General features: G+C 31.0%; 6 protein-coding genes across 8 annotated transcripts; 3 read left to right on the top strand and 3 right to left on the bottom strand.

The window, feature by feature from the left end:
• Nucleotides 1-519: 519 nt before the first annotated feature.
• Nucleotides 520-3569, top strand: Urod (uroporphyrinogen decarboxylase). Its single transcript, XM_085201232.1, has 7 exons — nucleotides 520-678; nucleotides 764-1051; nucleotides 1169-1327; nucleotides 1427-1570; nucleotides 2018-2173; nucleotides 2473-2640; nucleotides 3182-3569. Exons 1-7 carry the CDS (start codon nucleotides 661-663, stop codon nucleotides 3323-3325), a joined length of 1077 nt encoding a protein of 358 aa, XP_085057358.1. The 5' UTR covers nucleotides 520-660; the 3' UTR covers nucleotides 3326-3569.
• Nucleotides 3495-7099, bottom strand: CSN3 (COP9 signalosome subunit 3). The gene is made up of 9 exons (XM_085201231.1): nucleotides 6901-7099; nucleotides 6672-6826; nucleotides 6504-6600; nucleotides 6198-6415; nucleotides 5535-5732; nucleotides 5171-5323; nucleotides 4824-4955; nucleotides 4169-4351; nucleotides 3495-3637 (listed from the first exon to the last, which is right to left on the bottom strand). Exons 1-9 carry the CDS (start codon nucleotides 6956-6958, stop codon nucleotides 3557-3559), a joined length of 1275 nt encoding a protein of 424 aa, XP_085057357.1. The 5' UTR covers nucleotides 6959-7099; the 3' UTR covers nucleotides 3495-3556.
• A 143-nt stretch (nucleotides 7100-7242) lies between these two features.
• Nucleotides 7243-13040, top strand: LOC146530026 (uncharacterized). Of its 2 annotated transcripts, XM_085201234.1 has the most exons (8): nucleotides 7243-7372; nucleotides 7547-7668; nucleotides 8003-8152; nucleotides 8997-9233; nucleotides 10064-10112; nucleotides 10347-10599; nucleotides 11737-11894; nucleotides 12507-13040. In XM_085201234.1, the coding sequence occupies exons 2-8, from the start codon at nucleotides 7651-7653 to the stop codon at nucleotides 12605-12607; spliced, it is 966 nt and encodes a 321-aa protein (XP_085057360.1). In that variant the 5' UTR covers nucleotides 7243-7372; nucleotides 7547-7650; the 3' UTR covers nucleotides 12608-13040. The 2 variants fall into 2 exon arrangements, with proteins under 2 accessions (XP_085057360.1, XP_085057359.1); XM_085201233.1 differs by lacking the exon at nucleotides 7243-7372 and having other exon boundaries at nucleotides 7499-7668.
• A 927-nt stretch (nucleotides 13041-13967) lies between these two features.
• Nucleotides 13968-17219, top strand: APC4 (anaphase-promoting complex subunit 4). The gene is made up of 6 exons (XM_085200158.1): nucleotides 13968-14249; nucleotides 14443-14546; nucleotides 14634-14825; nucleotides 14900-15440; nucleotides 15659-15858; nucleotides 15977-17219. Exons 1-6 carry the CDS (start codon nucleotides 14141-14143, stop codon nucleotides 17186-17188), a joined length of 2358 nt encoding a protein of 785 aa, XP_085056284.1. The 5' UTR covers nucleotides 13968-14140; the 3' UTR covers nucleotides 17189-17219.
• On the bottom strand, nucleotides 17206-19061 carry LOC146530024 (uncharacterized). 2 transcript variants are annotated; one of them, XM_085200159.1, is made up of 3 exons: nucleotides 18778-19061; nucleotides 18045-18279; nucleotides 17206-17607 (listed from the first exon to the last, which is right to left on the bottom strand). In XM_085200159.1, exons 1-3 carry the CDS (start codon nucleotides 18997-18999, stop codon nucleotides 17411-17413), a joined length of 654 nt encoding a protein of 217 aa, XP_085056285.1. In that variant the 5' UTR covers nucleotides 19000-19061; the 3' UTR covers nucleotides 17206-17410. The 2 variants fall into 2 exon arrangements, with proteins under 2 accessions (XP_085056285.1, XP_085056286.1); XM_085200160.1 differs by having other exon boundaries at nucleotides 17206-17604.
• Nucleotides 19062-19209: 148 nt separating this feature from the next.
• LOC146530023 (transmembrane protein 60) lies at nucleotides 19210-19617 on the bottom strand. The gene has a single exon (XM_085200161.1). The coding sequence runs from the start codon at nucleotides 19615-19617 to the stop codon at nucleotides 19210-19212; it is 408 nt and encodes a 135-aa protein (XP_085056287.1).
• Between the last annotated feature and the right edge of the window lie 138 nt (nucleotides 19618-19755).

The raw sequence follows: 19755 nt of genomic DNA, 5'->3' as shown, positions 1-19755 counted from the left end.
AATTCACATTAAAGTTTAAAACAATCTTTATCCTTCAAATAGATTTTTGCAAGCGCTTTAAATCCTCGAATGATATTGAGCGTACTTGGAAAATTCCATAAAACTAGAGAATAAATTATGTTTTTGCAATAGAAATAATTAAAAATAATGTAAATACATAATCTGTTTCCGAACGATATTGTGTTGGGAATTCATATTCAGAATTATTTTTATATGTTATCATGCTGCAAAAATTTAGGTGTCAATATTGGAATATAATTATGTTTTGTGTCGTTAACTGACAAACAGTACAAGTTATAGTTAGCAGACCAAGAAAATTATAATAATTTAATTATGAACAAGCCTTACAGTGCATACTAGAAAATATATAAAAAAAATGAAAATATCCCACACCTACATTAAATTTAATTTCATTTTTGTTCATACTAATTTTATTTCTGTATGTTACTTTCCATCGTGCCGTAAACAGAAACGTGAAATGACAGTTTATGATTTGACAAATTTACTAATTTGACATTTATATTTTATTTTCTCAATATTTCACCGGTAACGCTGAGTTTCCAATTTGTATTTATTTCATAATTAATTACATAATATAAAGTTCTATAAAACACAATATAAACAAAAATATCCAATTTTGGTCACTTGAAAAACGTAATCATGGATTACACAAATAAGGTATAAAAGTTAGCTTATCTATAAAAATCCTAATTTCTTTCTTTTAGTATATTAAAGATATAAAAATTGTTAAAAAACTTTTCAGAATTTTCCACCATTAAAAAATGATAGATTATTAAAAGCAGCATGTGGAAAAGAAGTTGATAAAGTTCCAGTATGGGTGATGCGCCAAGCAGGACGTTATTTGCCAGAATTTCAAGCTGTAAGAGCGAAACATGACTTTTTTACAGTGTGTAGGACACCAGAGCTTGCCTGTGAAGTAACACTTCAACCCTTGAGACGTTATGAGCATTTAGATGCTTCTATTATATTCAGTGATATATTAGTTATTCCACAGGCTCTTGGTATGACTGTTGAAATGCACCCTGGAGTGGTAAGTTTTATTAATAATTCTAAGTATAATTATTGTTAACTTACAACCTAATATTAAAGAAAAGTTAATTCTGTCATTTATAGTTCTCAACTTTAATCATTATGTTTCTAATTTCAGGGTCCTGTATTTCCTAAACCACTTCAGGACATTACAGAAATTGATGATCTCAAAGAAGAAGGAGCTATATCTAGGCTTAAATATGTTGGAGATGCCATAACTCTGACGAGACACAAAATTGATGGTAAAGTGCCATTAATTGGATTTACAGGAGCACCAGTAAGTTCCCTATTAATGCATATCGTAAATTAAGGCATTTTAGATTCCAGAAGTAAAATATATAAATATTCTATTAAATAATAATTGATTTATTTTTAGTTCACACTTTTGGGTTATATGGTAGAAGGAGGAGGCAGTAAAACTATGGCTAAAACCAAAGAATGGTTATCAAAATTTCCTAAAGATGTTCACAAACTACTAAAATTGTTGACTAGAGTCATAGTAAACTATTTGGTTATGCAGGTATTATATTGTTGCTTTTTTTTTCTTTAACTTCATGCTCGATATTGCATGTAGCAGAATAAGCAGACAGATTCTAGTATCAAAACTGTCAGGATCTTAGCATCCATTTTACCAACCAACACTCCACAACAGAAAACTGGGCTTTCTGCTTTTAAATAGGGAAATAAAAATAATTGATTCCCGCAAGTGGAAATTGAACCAATAATTATCATGTTTACAATCAAATGCTGTTCTATTGCAAAACATAGCCTTGGTGAATATATTATGGTTAAACCTTATTTTTTGATACATGTACTGAGGTACCCATAGACAACCATTGATCTGTTGATCGTGTTACACCTGCATATAATATATATTTTTTAAGAAATTGTTATAATTTATTATTTTAAAATAAATTAACACATTATTATATATGTTGCTATTATAATAGGTAATAATTGTGTCTAGGTTGAGAGTGGTGCTCAATTATTACAAGTATTTGAATCAAGTGCAGACCATCTTACAAGGGATCAATTTATAGAGTTTTCTGTGCCATACTTAAAAGATATTAGATCAAAAGTGAGAGACGCATTACAAGCAAATAATTTGGAAGAAGTACCTATGGTTTGTATTGAATATTCACTTAATGCATATATATAAAAAATGTAAAATTTTCATGTAAATAGTAAAATATGAAAGATTTAAACAATAATTGAGCATATGGAGCTTTTAGTACAGTTTTAGCATAATCGAAAAATATAAAGTTTTACAGGAGATTTTTTTAAATATTTTCACATAGTAACTTGCCATTATGTCAAATTTTAAATGCAATAATGATTCTATATAGACAATTACAGAAAAGATACATAAATGACATATTAAAAATATCTTAGTAACTAATTGTGTAATTTTTTAAATTTTAGACAATATTTGCAAAAGGAGGAGGACATTCTTTAGACATACAAGCACAAATGGGTTATGAAACAATAGGTTTAGATTGGACTGTAGATCCTGTTGAGGCTAGAAAAATTGTTGGAAATCATATTACTTTACAAGGAAACCTAGATCCTCAAGATTTATATAAAACACCTGTAAGTAAACACAGTTGAAGCTGTTTCTTTCAGCTTAACACACTGCAGGGTAGGCAGAAAGAGCCTAATGTTAAAATACTGTTTTCTGCTCAAATTTGAGACACCTCTTATGGAATGGCAGTAGTAGCAGTTCTTAGTAGTAGTATTTCTTATAGAATGGTAGGACTCAATGCTACTTGTTGTCTTACCAGAACGAGAAAGTTCATGTACTTTTTTTTATATGTTTTCTAATAATAATTTAATATTGAAACTGTCAGGGCGCAGGGGCACTAACGTGCGACGGTAAACCAAAGGTTGTAGCTTCAATTCCCATGTGATGAAATTAAATATTTTCATTTCCATGCTCTGGTAACAAGGCAAAATTTGGCATGTTAAGTAATAGAACTCAATTCTGCTACTTAACATGAAATGCCTCAAGAAGGAAAGTGGGGAATGGAAGTCTTAATTTAGAATGGAGTGAAGTAACACTAGGTTCCCAGGTTCCCTCCACCTACCCTGTTACGTGTGAGATACAACATAAATTAAAAAAAAATGTTTGCAGGATGAAATCAGAGCTTTAACAACGGAAATGGTGCAAAAGTTTGGTAAACTTCGATACATTGCTAATTTGGGTCATGGTATAACACCACAAACACCATTGGATAGCATGACAGCATTTACAGAGGCTGTACATGAAGCTATTTAAATGATACATATTTTTAAATGAAATTGCTAAATAAGCTTTTTATGAATATGTTTAAATAATATCAATGATTTAATCAAAATTGTTAAATATTTTTAAGAATGGCTAATGCTTTTTGTTTTATTAAACTTTTTATAAGTTTATATTTATGGTGGGAAAATAAAGAGTGGTGTTTTATGGTATTATTTTTAATGGGTATCTAATAACTTATATTTAAGGAGATATTAAAGTATATTACATTGTGTAAGTAGTTTTTGAATTTTGACTTGTAGCAGGCATATCTTCATCATGACTTCCTACAGATTTTTTCACATACTGAAATAATAAAATAAATTATTAAATTGCTGTTAAATTCAATAACAATAATAAATTGAGGTTGATGTGGTGCAGCATCTTTCTTAAAACGCGAATGTTGTGGGTTTGATTTCCAATGTACTCATGAAAATAAATTATTTTCATTTCCTCACTTTGATAAAAAGACAAAGTGCCACTCAATAGAAAATGCTTTCAAATTAAAGAATGTGTGTCTTAACATACACTAGTGTACATACAGTACAGTACCTCTACTACAAATAAAATTTATATATTGTTAGCTTTGAGTGTAAATCTCTTAAATTCGGTTTTTGTTTTTCATGATGTAATTTTTTTTTTATTAAATATATTTTATTTTACATAGTAACAAATACAAATCTATTTTCACAATTGTAAAAATTCAGACTACTCAGTAGTAGTTTATTAAAGACGTTTTTTGTCTCGTTTATTAAAGACGTTGTTTGTTTGTCTATAAATAAAAGAAGTGACTTAATTATATAACTTTAAAATTAAGACTACTTGAATGATACACACTTGAGTATTAACTTGTATCTGCTCATCCATTTCCTGTATGTATTGGTGAAGCTTAGTGCAAGCCGCCATTTGTTGTTCTAACACACACAAAGTCTCTGGAGATGCATATTTTTCTGGACTATCAAGAAAAACGACCATGCCATCTTTTTGATTAATCATAGCATAAATTTCACCTTCTTCTATCTGTTAACATATAAATGTAATATAGCTTTATATTTAATATAATTTTATTAAGTTAATATATGTTTTGAGCATTACCACTTTATCAGGCACATAAATTGTTTTTGATTTTAAATATAAAACAATTGTAATTTTTATGTATGTTTAGCAATAATGCTCAAAACAATTACCTTTTAAAAAATACAATTTTTAGATCACAACAAGCTAAATATTCATATTTTTTTATATAGTCAATAGCATTAAAAATTATATTGGGGTTTTAGATATAGTTTTCATATTTTTATATATAAAGTTGTGGCACATCTGTAGTCCGTCAATTTTTATTCACTCTGGTAATAAGATTGCTTTGAGTTCCACCACTCAATACACAATTTGCCAGAAAATGGAAAATTTAATGTCTTAATTTTATGTTAAGCTTTCTCGCACTATATACGGAATACAGCATGAAGCCAAAAAATTCTATACAGAAACATACCATATTAAGGATATATGTTTCAGCTTGTGCAGGACCAGACAACTGAACTCTGGATGCTACATCACTTAATGAAAGAGTTAAGAATGTCTTTGTCAGTCTTTGAATATTCTTCTTGTACATGGAACTCAACACCTATAAGTAAAATAAGTATATTATTTACGAAATAAGTATTATTTTTAAAAATATAGTAATATGTGAGGTTGTTGTGGCGCAGAGGTACAACCATGCCATTGTAAATGCGACTGTTGTGGTATCGGTACTCACTCTGGGGAATAAAATATTTTTAATTCCTCACTCTGATAAACAAATGACACAAGTATATGAATAGCTTAAATTTTAATATATACCTGATTTACCAGTCCCATATTTTTGTCTCTTACAAATGTCTCTCTGTGCTTTATGGCAGCATGTTGAGATGAAGCCAGCTCATGGTAGGCAACAGACAATGGCTTGAGGAAGCGACAAACAACTTGTGATGTGTACTTTGGCATGGGTAATATCTAAAATATAATTAAGAACACTGCTTAAATAAGTATGTGTCATGTATAATCTTTACACAGTTATAGATATTTTATTTCAGATATATGATAGTTTTAGTTACAGTTTGGACCTCGCTAGCATCCATATTCACTTAATTATTTCTGAATTATACAATATAACATATATAAAGCATGAAGCTGACAAAATACTTAATATTAATTATAATTATACCTTTCCATGTAAAATTAATGACACTAAAATATATTTTTTATATGCTTCCAACATAATATGAGAAACAACCAAAGCAGGAACAGTAACAACAACTTCAAAAAAATATAATGCTCTATCATAATTTTTCATGGCCGTGTAGATCATCCCTCCATAATAATAATATAACAGGAAATGCTTTGAGTCATTTACACCACCAAGCTGAAATAAATGAATTGTTTTATCAGAGCAATTTTTAAACATTTACTTATGTGCATCTTTAATTTTCACAATGTATTCCACATATAACAGGCTAGGCAATAGTAACAGCATTAGGGATGCACTATTTCTCACATAACACAAAATTTTCGAAAAAAAAATTGAAATATTGCATATATAGTGGCAGAACTAGACACCATGCTTTGTTGTATTAATAGAGCAAGGAAAACAAAAACTTGTTTCCCAAATTGGAACCAAACCAGCCTTATGTATATAATAATTGTTATTTAATTTTAAAATAATAAATATGAACAAAGCAAGATTAGATTAACATAAAGAACTACCATAATAAAATTAATTTAATATTATATTATGTATCCTTTTAATACTAGATTCCCAGTGCCTACCCTGCTATAGGTGGAAGTGTAAAGTCTAGTGTAAAGTTAAAAGATATTTCTATGGACCTACCTCTGAGCCAATACTTGTAACATCTGTTTCCAAAAATTCTAGCACTGGCTTCATACACTTTGACAAAAGACATAATTGACACAAATCTGCATGAATTGATGTTAGTTGAGAATCAAACAGTTGAATTTTTCTAATAGCTTTTTTTAAAATTTCAATTCCTCGAATTGGTTGCTTGAGTTCAACGAGATGTTCTGTTAATAAATGACATAAATCAGCATCTGTAATTATAGACCATGTTTTATTATATTATATATCTATGTATAATCTCTGCAGAAAATAATTATTTATATATCAACCGTAACTTACACAACTCAGGACAGAATCGTACTTGTTCTCCATTACAATTGGTTATGAACTCATGAACTTCTTGGAACATAGTAGATCTATCAAAATCTATATTTCCCTAAAAGAGAATAGAGATATTATATAGATTCATTTAAAAGGTATGGTTAATTACATTACTAGAACAGTTACTTGTGGGAGAGAAAATTTAGCAACAAGAACTGCTAATACACCCAGAGAATGTTGTTGAATGTCCAATGTCTCCAAAACCGTATTAAGATGGGCACTGTTCCGTTGTAACACTTCATCTGATTTGCCGATAATATCGCAAAGTTCACGAAAATTGCCTAAAACATAAATTTAAAGCTTGATGTGTAAGATCTTAAACATATAGAATAAACAAATATATATATTTATTTACCTGCTGAAGAAGTTGTTCTAACATTATTAACAAATTGTTCTAAAGGCGAGGCCATCATTTAATGCAATAAATAGAACCTCAAAGTTATTGAGAAATGTTATTCACCACCAAAACCTGTAATTTTATTCGTTCAGTCGTTGGTTTGGTACTTTGGTGTTCGATAGTAGACAGATGCACAGAACACATTTACTCAGATTTGGACAGATGTCATTCAGTCAGTGTTACCAACTAGTGTTGCCGATCGATAGTGGACTATCGATAGGCTATCGATATTCTGTCGATAGTTGTCCGATAGAAAGACTATCGATAATATAATCGATAGTATCGATTGAATAGATAGTATCGAAACTATCGATAGTTCCATCGATCGCATGGGCTTTTTTAGATTAAAACTATAGATAGTTTGGCAAAACTATTACCAACCTTAGGAAAACAATAAACAGCATTTGGAAGTTCCAAGCTTAGTTTGAAGGTATTCTAATATTTTAAATATTTTTTTCTACCGTTACAGCGTTCCCTTCATTTAAAATTTTAAATCCATCGTAAATGAGGGTATTACTTAATAATTTTAGTTAAAAAAATTCCAATATTGAAATACATTATCATTTTTATTTCCAAATTTGTGAAAGTGTTATTATGTTTTAAGAATTGGAACCAATATCGAAGAAGAAACTAAAAAATAAACTAATAATTGATAAAAAACCTCCACTTTCATCAAATTCCATCCGTTTGCAAATCGAGCAAAGTAGGATGGAGTTACGTTGTAAGGTAATTATGTGGTTTTTTTATATTATTTATTTGTATTTATGGTCATTAATTACAAAATTGTAAATATATTAGTTTTACTTTATAGAGTTTATTAGCAAATTTTCATAGTTGGATCGACTATATAGTTCTAGTTAGAAACAATCTGTTTAAGAGGTCAGTGGACTTAATGTTTACCCTATTTATGAAAACATTAAGGTTTGAAACTTAATTTAAGTAATACTATTATACCTACACATTTTAAATGGTTTCTAGAAATGTATAATATCAAATAAAAATATTCAAATATCCAAATATGAATATATCGATTGTAGAGTTTAATGTGTCTTTTGTATAGGATAGCTCCAGCGACGTAGTGTCGCCAGTGCTCCCGACGCCGCCGCTGTTAAGTGCGTCGTCGAGGGCGCACGGGGCACGCTTCCGCGGATTGTATGCGCGCGCCCTGCACTCGTCACGACTGGCACCGGCACACACATCACTGTTAGAGGTTATATATTCTTTAAAAATATTAGCTCCATTCAAAGCACAGTCTGTTGTATGTTAAGTGGCGGAACTTAGCAACAATAATCATTGCTCCGAGTGGGGTTCGTACCCAAAACCATTGCGCTTACAGTCAAACGTTCTCTTACTATACCATGACGGCCTCTACATATTGTTTATGCCACTTAAAAACAAATTTAGAAATTAAATTGACAATGGTGGTTTTATCTATGATTAGAAAATAGAAATTTCTTCTGCTAGGGCCACATTACGGAGAATGCCTATCATCGCAACAAATATTACATTCCTTTTTCATGCAATAAAGTGAGTGGCTACACTTGCAACAGTCAACGTGAACGCTCATTGGTGATAAAATTGGTGTTAATGTTCAATAATTATTCTATTTATAATTTCAAGCATGATGGATGTTGACAGTGCTACTATGATTTGATGAGTGTAAATTTTTTATTATTATTATGCTTAGAAACATGTATTTTTCGTTTCTTCACTCAATAGCCATAGTGCTTATGTACCGTCTCTAGTGTTGATGTACAACCACTTGAGTTATCTCCTAATGTCAAACGACATCGCATTAATTAGAGACATTTCCCGCTAGTGTGGTCCCAGAATTCCAGCTAATCTATGAAAGTAAATGAAAGCGTATACCTAAAATGAAAAAAACTACCGTCTTAACTAATTAAATTGAAATTAAATAAGAATTATAATTTTGAAAAGTCTATTTTAACATTTGCATTCCCGATTCATCAGAAAAGTGAATAATTATAAGTAATAATACTACCATTATTATAACTTATAATTATTATACCTACCATAATTATAAATAATAATAGGTACCATTAGCAAGAAGAATGTCTAGACCACCTCACACCTGTTTAGAGCTCGAAAAAATAGATGAAGAAATCGAACCTGTTGATAAATCATTAGACATTGCCATGGACATTGAAACAGAGGTTTTGAGACAAAGTAACATATCAAAAGAAATACAACTAGAGACATTAGAGATGCCAACACAACACATATTAACCGAATCTCATCAAATAAAACGTGTAAGCGAATTGGACAAATCGGTGAGTTGCACCTATAATAAATTAAATAAATTATAGAGAACGTGCACAACGAAGGTGCTGCCAACTGGTGTCGCCGAATCTTGTAGTTTATTGATAATTGAATTAAAAAACAGCTTCACGCTGTATCCCGCATACAGCAGGGTAGGCGAGGGAACATAGTGCTTAATACACTCCGTTCCCCACTTTCCGGCGAGTTCTGGAGGCATTGCGTGTTGAGTGGCGGAACTCACCATGCTTTTTGCCTCGATACCAGAGCGAAGAACCGGAAATATAAATTTAAGTAAACATTTCTTTTCCTCGAGGGGGATCGAACCCCCAACCATCGCGTTACAGTCACATCCTTGTGCCCATGCGCCACGACGGCCTCGATTGATAATTGACATTCCCATTTATAACAAATAGGTAAACAATTAATTTTATTAGTTAAAGTTATTATCATATTGCCTTGTTTCATTTTTGGATGTACCAATTCATAAACAAAATATGGACGTAAATCAAATAGCATAACATTTAATTACTACCCATATAGAAAATAACTAATAATATTAGTAGTGAAAATAATAAAGTTTTGTAGTTAATACAGACAATACAGTCAGGTATTTATTATTCATTCTATTTCCCGCAAACATTCGAATTATTGGCTTCCACCTAGAAATACAGTACCTAATATGGAATGCTCACTTCTTTGGCGGTACAAAAATCTGAAAATTATTTACTTCCGTCATACGTCCCTACAACTTTTCCTGGTAAAGAAAATAATCCACAAAAATCTTTATTTTATGTAAAATTATAATCATTATCTCTCCTTAAATATAATAATCGTATGACAGGCAAAGAGACAACGTACAAGTGGTATTATGTCGTATCACGTGAGTCAAGGTGAGTCTGTTGATTATTATTTTTTAATGAAAAATGTATGTTTTTATATTAAATAGTTAATTAATAAATGAGTAAACTAAAAGGTAATATTTTAAAAGATTTATTAAATTTATGCTACATAATATTGTTTATAAGAATATATTCACATTTCTCTTTTACTCTCAATAATCAATGATTATCGTCACAAAGCTTAAGATACTTACAGCCCCTAAAATATTATATACTTACTTACAGAAACAAACAAAGAAAATATCCCATCTAAAGAGAATGAAGACTTACAACAACTAACGGCAATATTGCAAGAGGCTGGTTTCGTGGACGTACGCCCACGGACGTCCTGGATTGGTGGTTCAATATCCGGTGATATTGGATCACCAATCCACGGGAGGAACGATAGTCACTCCGAAACTCCATTAGGAAGTTTAGACAGAACTAAAGTGTCCCTCGGAGAATCGAAACGGACGACTGATTCTGAAAGATTTATTAGGTAAGCTCCTCAGTCGCCTTCAAATGAGAAAGACAGTTCATGACTAGGACCACTCAAAAGAGAGTGTAACCCGACAAATATTTTATGTACCTAGTATATGAAGTCTTCTGCAAAATGTTCGATGAGGAATTTGGCGTCACTTTGTGACATAAAGGTACACTAGCGTAGTGCCTATATCGGTATCTAAAATACTCTCTGATTCTGCGCTAGTTTCCGCGCGTACCTCTGATAATTCATAAAAGTTCTTGCCGGGCTCTACCACTAAGAAGACTCCCATCAACTGTATGATAATTGTAGTGTATAGTCGGTCGACAAGTCGCGGCCGCCCTGAATTTAGGTGTAGATGGCAGTGGCGTAGCTAGGGTATTTGCTGCCCGGTGCGGCTTAGGAGATTTGATGCCCTTTAAAATGGTCTAAGGTCTAAAAAAAACAAAGTGATCGTCGACGTTGATGAGTTCTAAAAAAAAAAACGTGATCGTCGACTTTGATGCCCCTTTCCTTTTGATGCCCGGTGCGGCTTAGGGGACTTGATGCCCTTTAAAATGGTCTAAAGTCTAAAAAAACAAAGAAAAACAAAGTAATCGTCGACTTTGATGCCCCTTTTCCTTTTTTTTTTACCGCACCACTCGCACCCCCCTAGCTACGCCACTGGCCACTACATATTATGTGATTTTTCTTACTCTTTAACCGACTTCTGCAGAAAAACGTTATTAATTCGACTGTGTTTTGAATGTTCTCAGAACTTTTGACTGGGTGAACCGATTTTGATCAGTTTATTTATTTGAAAACTAGTGCTTCCCATGTGGTCTCATTTTATGTGTTTCTTTGGTCCTTTTTTGACAAAGGTATCCATGAGAACATCACATAAGCTTAAATTTGCATTAAGTATGTGCGTGACAAATGGACGAATAACTCAATATCCCGCTAACCGAATTTGATGATTCTTTTTTTATTGGTAAGGATACACTTCAAGGATAGTTTAAACTCCAAAGATAGGTTGAAATTGAACAAGCCGGTTTTTTTTATTAAAAATTGTACCTAATTATGATTATTATATTCCCAAGTGAACAATACACGAAGTTAAGAGAGCTTACCTTCAACTTAAAATGTATTGACTTACCAGTACATCATAAACAGGGAGGAGTGGGACACGGTGGCCACCATGCACAAGATATACAACTGCATCCGCTCCCGCCCCGAGCGCCGCGTGACGATGGACGTGCTGCTGGGGGAGGGCCCCCCGCTCGCCGGGCACAAGCGAATAATCGCTGCTCGCGTCTTCACTTCCATACTGAGTAATGTTTTATATACCTATATATATATTTTTTGTAAAACATTTGGGTCCAGTGACTGTAAAATCGACTGGTTGTGGGTTCGATCGCCACTCGGGGAGATAAAATATTTATTTAAATTTATATTTATATCCATTCCAGGCAAAGCGCGGCGTCGAGTTCCGCCACTCAACACGCAATGCCTCCAGAATTCGGCGAAAAGTGGTAAACGGAGTGTTTTAAACGTGTGCGGGCTGATTAATTTATTTTCTGTTTTGTAAGACATTGCGTATTAAATGGCACCGCGTTTCATACTTATACTTATTTGTAATATTTTATGTAAGTATTTATATTTGTCCTTTTTGAACTAAGCCACGAATATCTATCTGTACATAATACAGCCTAAGATTTAAGGCATGACGATTTCTAGACTTTCCAAGAGACGCCGAAAACAATGTGTTATATTTCACTAATCCACTAATTAACAATAAATATGTTGGTAGATGTTAAATAATATAGTTAACTGTACATTTAAGACAATTTCCTTTTTTAATAAGTGGTTTGCAAAAATAGAAATGCTTCCTAAATTTTCTGCGTCTCTTGTAAAATTAAATTAATATTATTTGTTTTCTACAGGACTTAAACAACATGATTTCATTGTCATACACAAAAATAGTGTGACACAAGAAATAGAAAACATAGAGCTTGGGGAGAGGATAACGAGCAGTTTTAAGTAAAAGTATATTTCGATTATTCAAACACACTAAAAGAGAAAGTTTTATTTTTGTTGTTTTTCTTTTTTTAAATTTTGATTGCACAATAACACTTTTTTAATTTTTAACACGTGTTATAATAAATATCCTAATAGCCTCCTTTTTTCTATATTTCTAGAAAAACTAATAAACAATAATTTATCAAAAGTTCGACTTCGACTGATTTTATTATTTTTTTTATATTTGTTATCTCAAAAGTTTTTTTCATTTTACATTACGACTTTTTTTAATATAATATGGATATATTATAATGCGGTACAAGATGTGTCTTCGGTGTTATTGTCATTTATTTGTCTATTGTTATAAATATATATATTTTTTGTTCTTATTCTTAATTGATACAGTCGTATTTGTTAATAAAAGCTTATTGTAATAAATGAGAGCTTAAGTATTATTATTATATAGTTTTATTTTACAAACCAAAATTATCAAAAAGGTAAACCTTATTTTTTTACAAATTATGTTGAAATAGTAGTAACCCTAGCCTATTTTTCTATTCACCCCATCTAATTCGCGTTCTATTGACTATATCTCTTGTGTTTTAGTCATTATAAAATTATATATTTATAATGAGAATTGAAAGACTTTTTATTACGTAGTAAATATAAAACAAATATTAATTCAGATTGTTTCATATTAAGTATATGTAATTTTTTTTTTCGAACATGGGCTTTCGGGTCAGGGTTCGATTTCAGGGTACTCGGTCTCTGAGAAATTGCATACAGTAAGTGGCTGCTTGAGAGGCGTCGCCTACGGGACTCGAACTTCGATTTGCGGCCGTAAACGAAATTTCACTAGTCTGAGATTAAGAGCATGGGGGTGGTACAAAAAGTACTTTGAATCGGAAAAATATTGTATGGAAACTAAGGCCATCTATCGCTTAGAATGTGTTAATAAAGGTTCAGAGTTGATATATTTAGGCCGTAGATGTCGTTACAAAATACAATATTTCATTTTCATTCTTATTTCAAATTCCATAAAGAAGAAAATAATTTTATAATTTACTTATTAAATTTTTTAATTCAAATAAAATACAATTATTATATATTTTTTTGTTGTAAACTATTTAAATTTCGCAATTGCTGTTGCAATGCTGACGGCTGATTACTGGTATGGCAAGTGAGTGTGTGCGACTTTTAAGTGATGCATTCACCTCCAGGGTGCGAAACACCCAGGAACGCGAGACCGTAGGGGGTCGCCTACTTCGCCTACGTTATGACGTTATGGCGGGATACAGCGCGAAGTTGATTATTAACATCCTGTCCTGGTTTTGTGTCTAATCTCCCCGTGGTTTTATTCACCCCTTTTTATATAAAATGACTTATTTTTGTGGCAGCTGGCAGCACTATTAAAAGTCAGATAAATGTTTAAATTTTATAGCCTACTTCTACTTTGATTTAGCTTAAAGAAATCAGATCAGCACATCTAATATTAAGTTTTTAAATATTGCCTTAGTTTTAATTTGAAGTGAAAGTATCTAATTATTTTATTATCAAAATGTTTCACTGCGGTATGCGGCAAATGGAAGAAAAACATGTTGCAAATCAAGTAGATGTAATGGTTTGGAGCAATCGACTAGACCTTTTGGCTCTAAGTAATTTTAAAGGTAATAGTTTTACCTATTTCAGACAAAAATATTATTCAAATTAAATTATGCAAAAATACAAACAGGAACATTTTTGGAGTTACAATATATTATTTATCAAATCCGATTATCAATGTCAATATTTTTTTTATATATATATGCAAGATTAAAATAAAAATGTACATATTCATTATTTTTTATAATATGTTATTAGGTGAAGTTCAAGTGCACCGACTTCATTGGCAAAAAGTTTGGAATTTATTGCCACCAAAAGAAAATATTACTGTTGATTCAATGGCTTGGAGACCAGATGGAAAGGTAAGAGAAATTATGAATAGTAATACTTTTATAAAATATATGTATTTTTTCTAATTATTATAAATGTTTTTTTATTGTGCATTACAGGCTCTGGCTATAGGATACAGCAATGGAACAGTTTGCATTGTTGATATTGAAAACAAAGAAGTTTTAGATAAATATGACTTTGCATTTGATGTCACTGAAGAATTCTATTCAGCAAGTAACTATGGAATTCCATGTATTACATGGGCAGTAAAATCTGGAACTTTAGAAAGTGCAATTGATTATAATATTTATGTATGTTAAAAACATTATTTATTACTTATTGTAGTGTTTATATTTTTCTTACTTGAATTTGTTGTTTATTTCAGGATGATCCTTCCATATTCTTACCAAAACCACCTTCTCCAAGTAATACTTATAAGGGTCAAAGTGTAGAGGATAACTCGAAAAATTTTGAAGACAGCGTAGATCAAAATCAATTGAATATGCTAATGATTGCATATGGAACTGGCAATATATACATGAGTGTTTTTGGAAGATATCCTTATGGAACTATACATTTATCACAGATAACAAAGGATGAATGTGGAGAATATAAAATATTGGACATAGCTTTATCTGATGATTTTACAGTAATGCAAGTGTTATACTTAGATAAAACTACAAATAACATTCATTTGTCACTTGTAAATACTAGTATATTGTCGGCATACTCAGAAGAGCTGTTCACAGTTGCAAGTAAACATGGTAAAATAATTAATTTGTTGACACATTTGGATAAAACTATGACATCCATAACTGAAGCATGGGAACATATTTTGTTGGAGATGGATACAAAAATGGCATATTATGCCTCATCAGTTCCTGATGGTGCAGTATCAGCTGACTTATTAGAACTTCTTATGCTGGGTAAAATCCATTTTAATTATGAAAAAAAATGTATATTAAATGTAACTTTTATGTATAGTGGTAATGAAATGATTTGGGAATTTCTTTTTTAATATTGTTACTAATGTTCAGTGGGAACATTTGAGACGGGATTGAAACCACTAATGAGACACTGTCCCTCTATGCCACACTAACCTTGTATTATTTATGTGAATAATTATAAATGTAAAAATTTTCAGGAGTTCCATCAGATGAATTGGAAGTTTTTCTGCTTCAAGAATTAACTGCAAAAGGCTTAAAAAAATTTGGTAACTCAGTTGAGCTAAGTTATTCTACAATACAGAAATTAGTCTTAAGACAATTAAATATTGTTGGACAAAGTCTCACCTATTACCTTGCAGAATTAAGAGGCTTGACGAGGATACCAGATAGATACAAGGTAAAAAACAATCAAAAATCGTAAATAATTATAATTTATCATTGTTTTGCACAAACATAAAAAAGAATGCTGGCTTAACTGTGAATTCATTATTATTTACACACTACTCTTATTTCAGGTACTAGGCTTAGAAGAAAAATTAGTAACAGATTCCATAAAAGCTGCTTGTGCATTTTTAAACAAGTGCCTTGAATTACAACAAGTCATAGATGTATCCATGCGTAATTATAAAGGATTTTTCAGATGGCTTTTCGTTGTCATAGTCCGCCTGTTAGATGAACAAACATCAAGTGAAATAGTTAAAATAACACAACAGGAACTTACTCATATTGCAGAATTCTTGTACAATTTTGACAATGTACAAACAGAAAGCATGGATAATTCATCTGAAAAACCAGTAAAGTTTAATCTAGAAAGATTAGGACAATATTTGCAAGATCAAGAGCTGACTATACTGCCAGATGATGATGATAATCCATGGCATAAATTTTTAAAAGAAAATTCATGTCTTTTAAGAGAAAATGACACGATTTTTTCAATGATGGATTTTAAAAGATTCTCATTGGTTCAGCAGCAAAATTTTTTGGAGCAGTCAGTTGAAAAAATATTTGATGTGAGAGATAAAGATGTTGCAAAATATTTTTCTGTATTGTACACTTTAAAGTGTTATGAAAATTATAATAGTTTGCCTGGTAAAAGTCTAAGATACTCCCAGATATTTGATGCTAATGAGGAGAGATTTATGATGGCTTTCACAGATGATGAGCATACTACTGAAGGTATACATTTTATATCAATTAATGTGAAGGAAAGGTTTTGTAATGCCACAGCTTGTAAATTCTCATTTACATCTTGTTTATTACGAGATACAAATGATTTACCTGAACAGAACCTACCAATTTTAGACCTGCAGTTTTACTCATTTGAATATTTGTCAATACTGGTCAAACATCCTAACCAAGATTCTACAATATTTGTGCAAGTGCCTACAAAAGTCATATTGGAAAATTCTACTGAATTTAATATGAAATCAAAATCATTAGTCTTCAGTGAAAAAATCCAAAAAAAGAACCTATCACCTTTATTAGACACAAGTGTTTATAAGATTTTGGATAAAATGGATGGTTTTAGAATTGCAGTATCAGGCACTAGAAAAGTATCTGTTGTACTGTCTAATACACAGAGAAAAGTTAGAGTTTTTGAAATGGAAATTAATGGTGAAGATGAAGAAGATGAAACTCTTGACACTACACCTCTATCACAAGGAACACTTGCTAGTGAAAGCTTAAGTACTCCCGATAAACAAAATGTTGAGGATGTCACATGTTAATTAAAAATAAAATCATGTTCATTTGTTTTAATTTATTTTTTATTTACAGTAATACAATTAATTACAAAGTATATGTAGTAAATCCAGTTTAGTACAAACTACAAAGAGTTGAATCAATAGTCATATTGCATATTTTGACAACATAATAATAACATATACAGGATAACTAGAATTTTTAAATTAAACTATACTATAATTATGGCAACTAGTCACTAATGGAATTTAAAGTAAACTAGTATTTGGTGATTTAATTTGTATGTTTTCAAAGACAGAATTAAAATCGGTATCTAGCCCTTGGTTATCTATTCCATACAAAAGATGTTCAGATGACTGGTTTCTGCTCGGACCTGGTGCAGGTGTTGGAATAGTAGTGGTAGTGCGGTTATATATTTCATCAGGCTCTTCTTCTTCAACTGCTACTGATTAACAACAATAATTTTATTTCTGCATATAGTAAGAAAAATGGGTAGGCATAGAGAATTTACTGTCAAGTTGCACCATTCATCACCATACAACTTTGAAACAATTTGTGTTGAGTGGTAGAATTGAGGGCCACAATTTCTCTTGCCAGAACAAGGAAATGAAAGTAAATAAAGGGTGATTGAACCCATAACTACAGTCAGATGCTATCCAACTGTCCAACAATAGCTGTGATTAATTATTATAATAATGTGAAAATAATATTAATGTAATAATATTTTTGCCTACTTTGCTTGGGAACCTAGAAAAAAAAATTAATTTTATAGGTATTGAATAGATTTTAATTTTAAAATTTTAAGGTATAAAAAGAGGCTTACATTTGAAAGATATTATGATTAATATAAAAAACTATACATTTACTATTCTTAATTCCTACCTGGTACTACAGCATGCCCATCATATTTTTTCCATTCTTTTCTCAATCGGAGGTATATTACAGCACAAGCAATTAATATTATAACTGATAAAATAATAGCAACCAATTTAATAACATCAGCTGCAGAGAATGCTGATCCTTGAACTATCATTTCAACTTCCCCCACTGTTATACCCTTACCATCCAGATTTTTAGAAAAACACTTGTAATAGCCTGATTCACTGGGGGATACACTCTGAAATATGCAAAATAACCAAGAATGTAAAATATACAATATACATATATCTATTTTTTTTAGCTTCATCCTGAGAATAACTGGATAAGAGGGAAGCTAGTGTTAGGTCACTCCATTACCTACTTTTCCCCAAATTTTCAGGAACTGCATGTTAAGTGATAAAACTCAATGCAGACACTTTGTCATGAAATTCTACTGTTTCTGTTTAAATCTATAAATAATTTTAAACATGCAAAATATTTTTTTCAAGCATTTACTGTATGAATGTATATATTGTATTAAATGGTAACTTTTCAGGGCATACTGTATAGAGAGGGTAAAAATAGTTGGAAATGACCTAAACTATCTCCTGTATCAGTTTCCACATCTACCTTCTGATTATCCAGTATATTTAAATTATTAAAATTTAACTAATTTATTATTTCTTTTGTACATAAATATGTTCTTATTATTTTGCTGATTATGGCAAGTATTATATATATAAAAAATTGTGCTTACATTTATGTGCAGTTTTCCAGATAACACCTCATATTTATATTTTCTATTATCATAAGAACTATCGGGTCCGATAATTTTTAAAGGATGTGCATCCAAGAGCCAAAACATAAAATTATGGGCATAGTCATTACTATCACAGTTTAAAACAGCAGTTGCTCCTGCTGGCACTTCTGTGACCACAGAACTTTTAATATCAGCTAAATTTTCTACTAAAGATGGCATTTTGAAATACTTATCTTATTAAATATGTTATATCACTGATGTTTAAAGTAGAGAAAATTTAGTTTGTCATGAATGTGCAAACATACTGACTGACAATGTCCATGGACTTATGCCAAGTTTAAAATTATCCCATAGTCACATGTTCCCACAAAATATTTCTCCACATAAATATTTGATGTTAGATACATATTCATATATTAATGTTGTTTATTAGTACCTACTACTTCTGCTTGAAACTCTAATCAGATGCATAAAGACTTCAACACAAAGAACTGGTAGTAGCATCCATATTGGAGTCATCACAACATATATGGGCAAATTTATTTTCGTGTATTCTAACTTGATACATATAATAATTTGTGCTGCCATTTTTAAACCTATGGCTGCGATATACCAGACATTTTTATTTATTGAGCTTCTAAATCTTTCAATTCCATTGCGGCAATGAGATATCATATGAAATACAACATATACTAACAAAATGATGTCATAAACCCACAGAGGAATAAATACTATAAACCAATTCCAGTGGGTTCTTGACTCTAGTCTTAAACATAAAAGTATTAAAAACACTAGAAGAATAAACCAAGTAAATAATGCTCGGTGCAAGATAGCCATTTTTACGAGTTTTTCTTATATTTCACTGCATATAAATAAATATTTATGGTAATATTTCATAATATTTAATAGGATTATATAAAATTGCTTTCTTTATGGTAAAGTATTATATTTCCATGTGCAAGTTTCAAAGTTTTC

The sequence above is a fragment of the Heliconius melpomene genome, chromosome 17 (genome assembly GCF_056956725.1).
Source record: "Heliconius melpomene rosina isolate 202511_hmr_F chromosome 17, ASM5695672v1, whole genome shotgun sequence".
NCBI lineage: Eukaryota > Metazoa > Arthropoda > Insecta > Lepidoptera > Nymphalidae > Heliconius > Heliconius melpomene.
The sequence above is the reverse complement of the archived record's forward strand: the minus strand, read 5'-3'. Positions and strand labels throughout refer to the sequence as shown.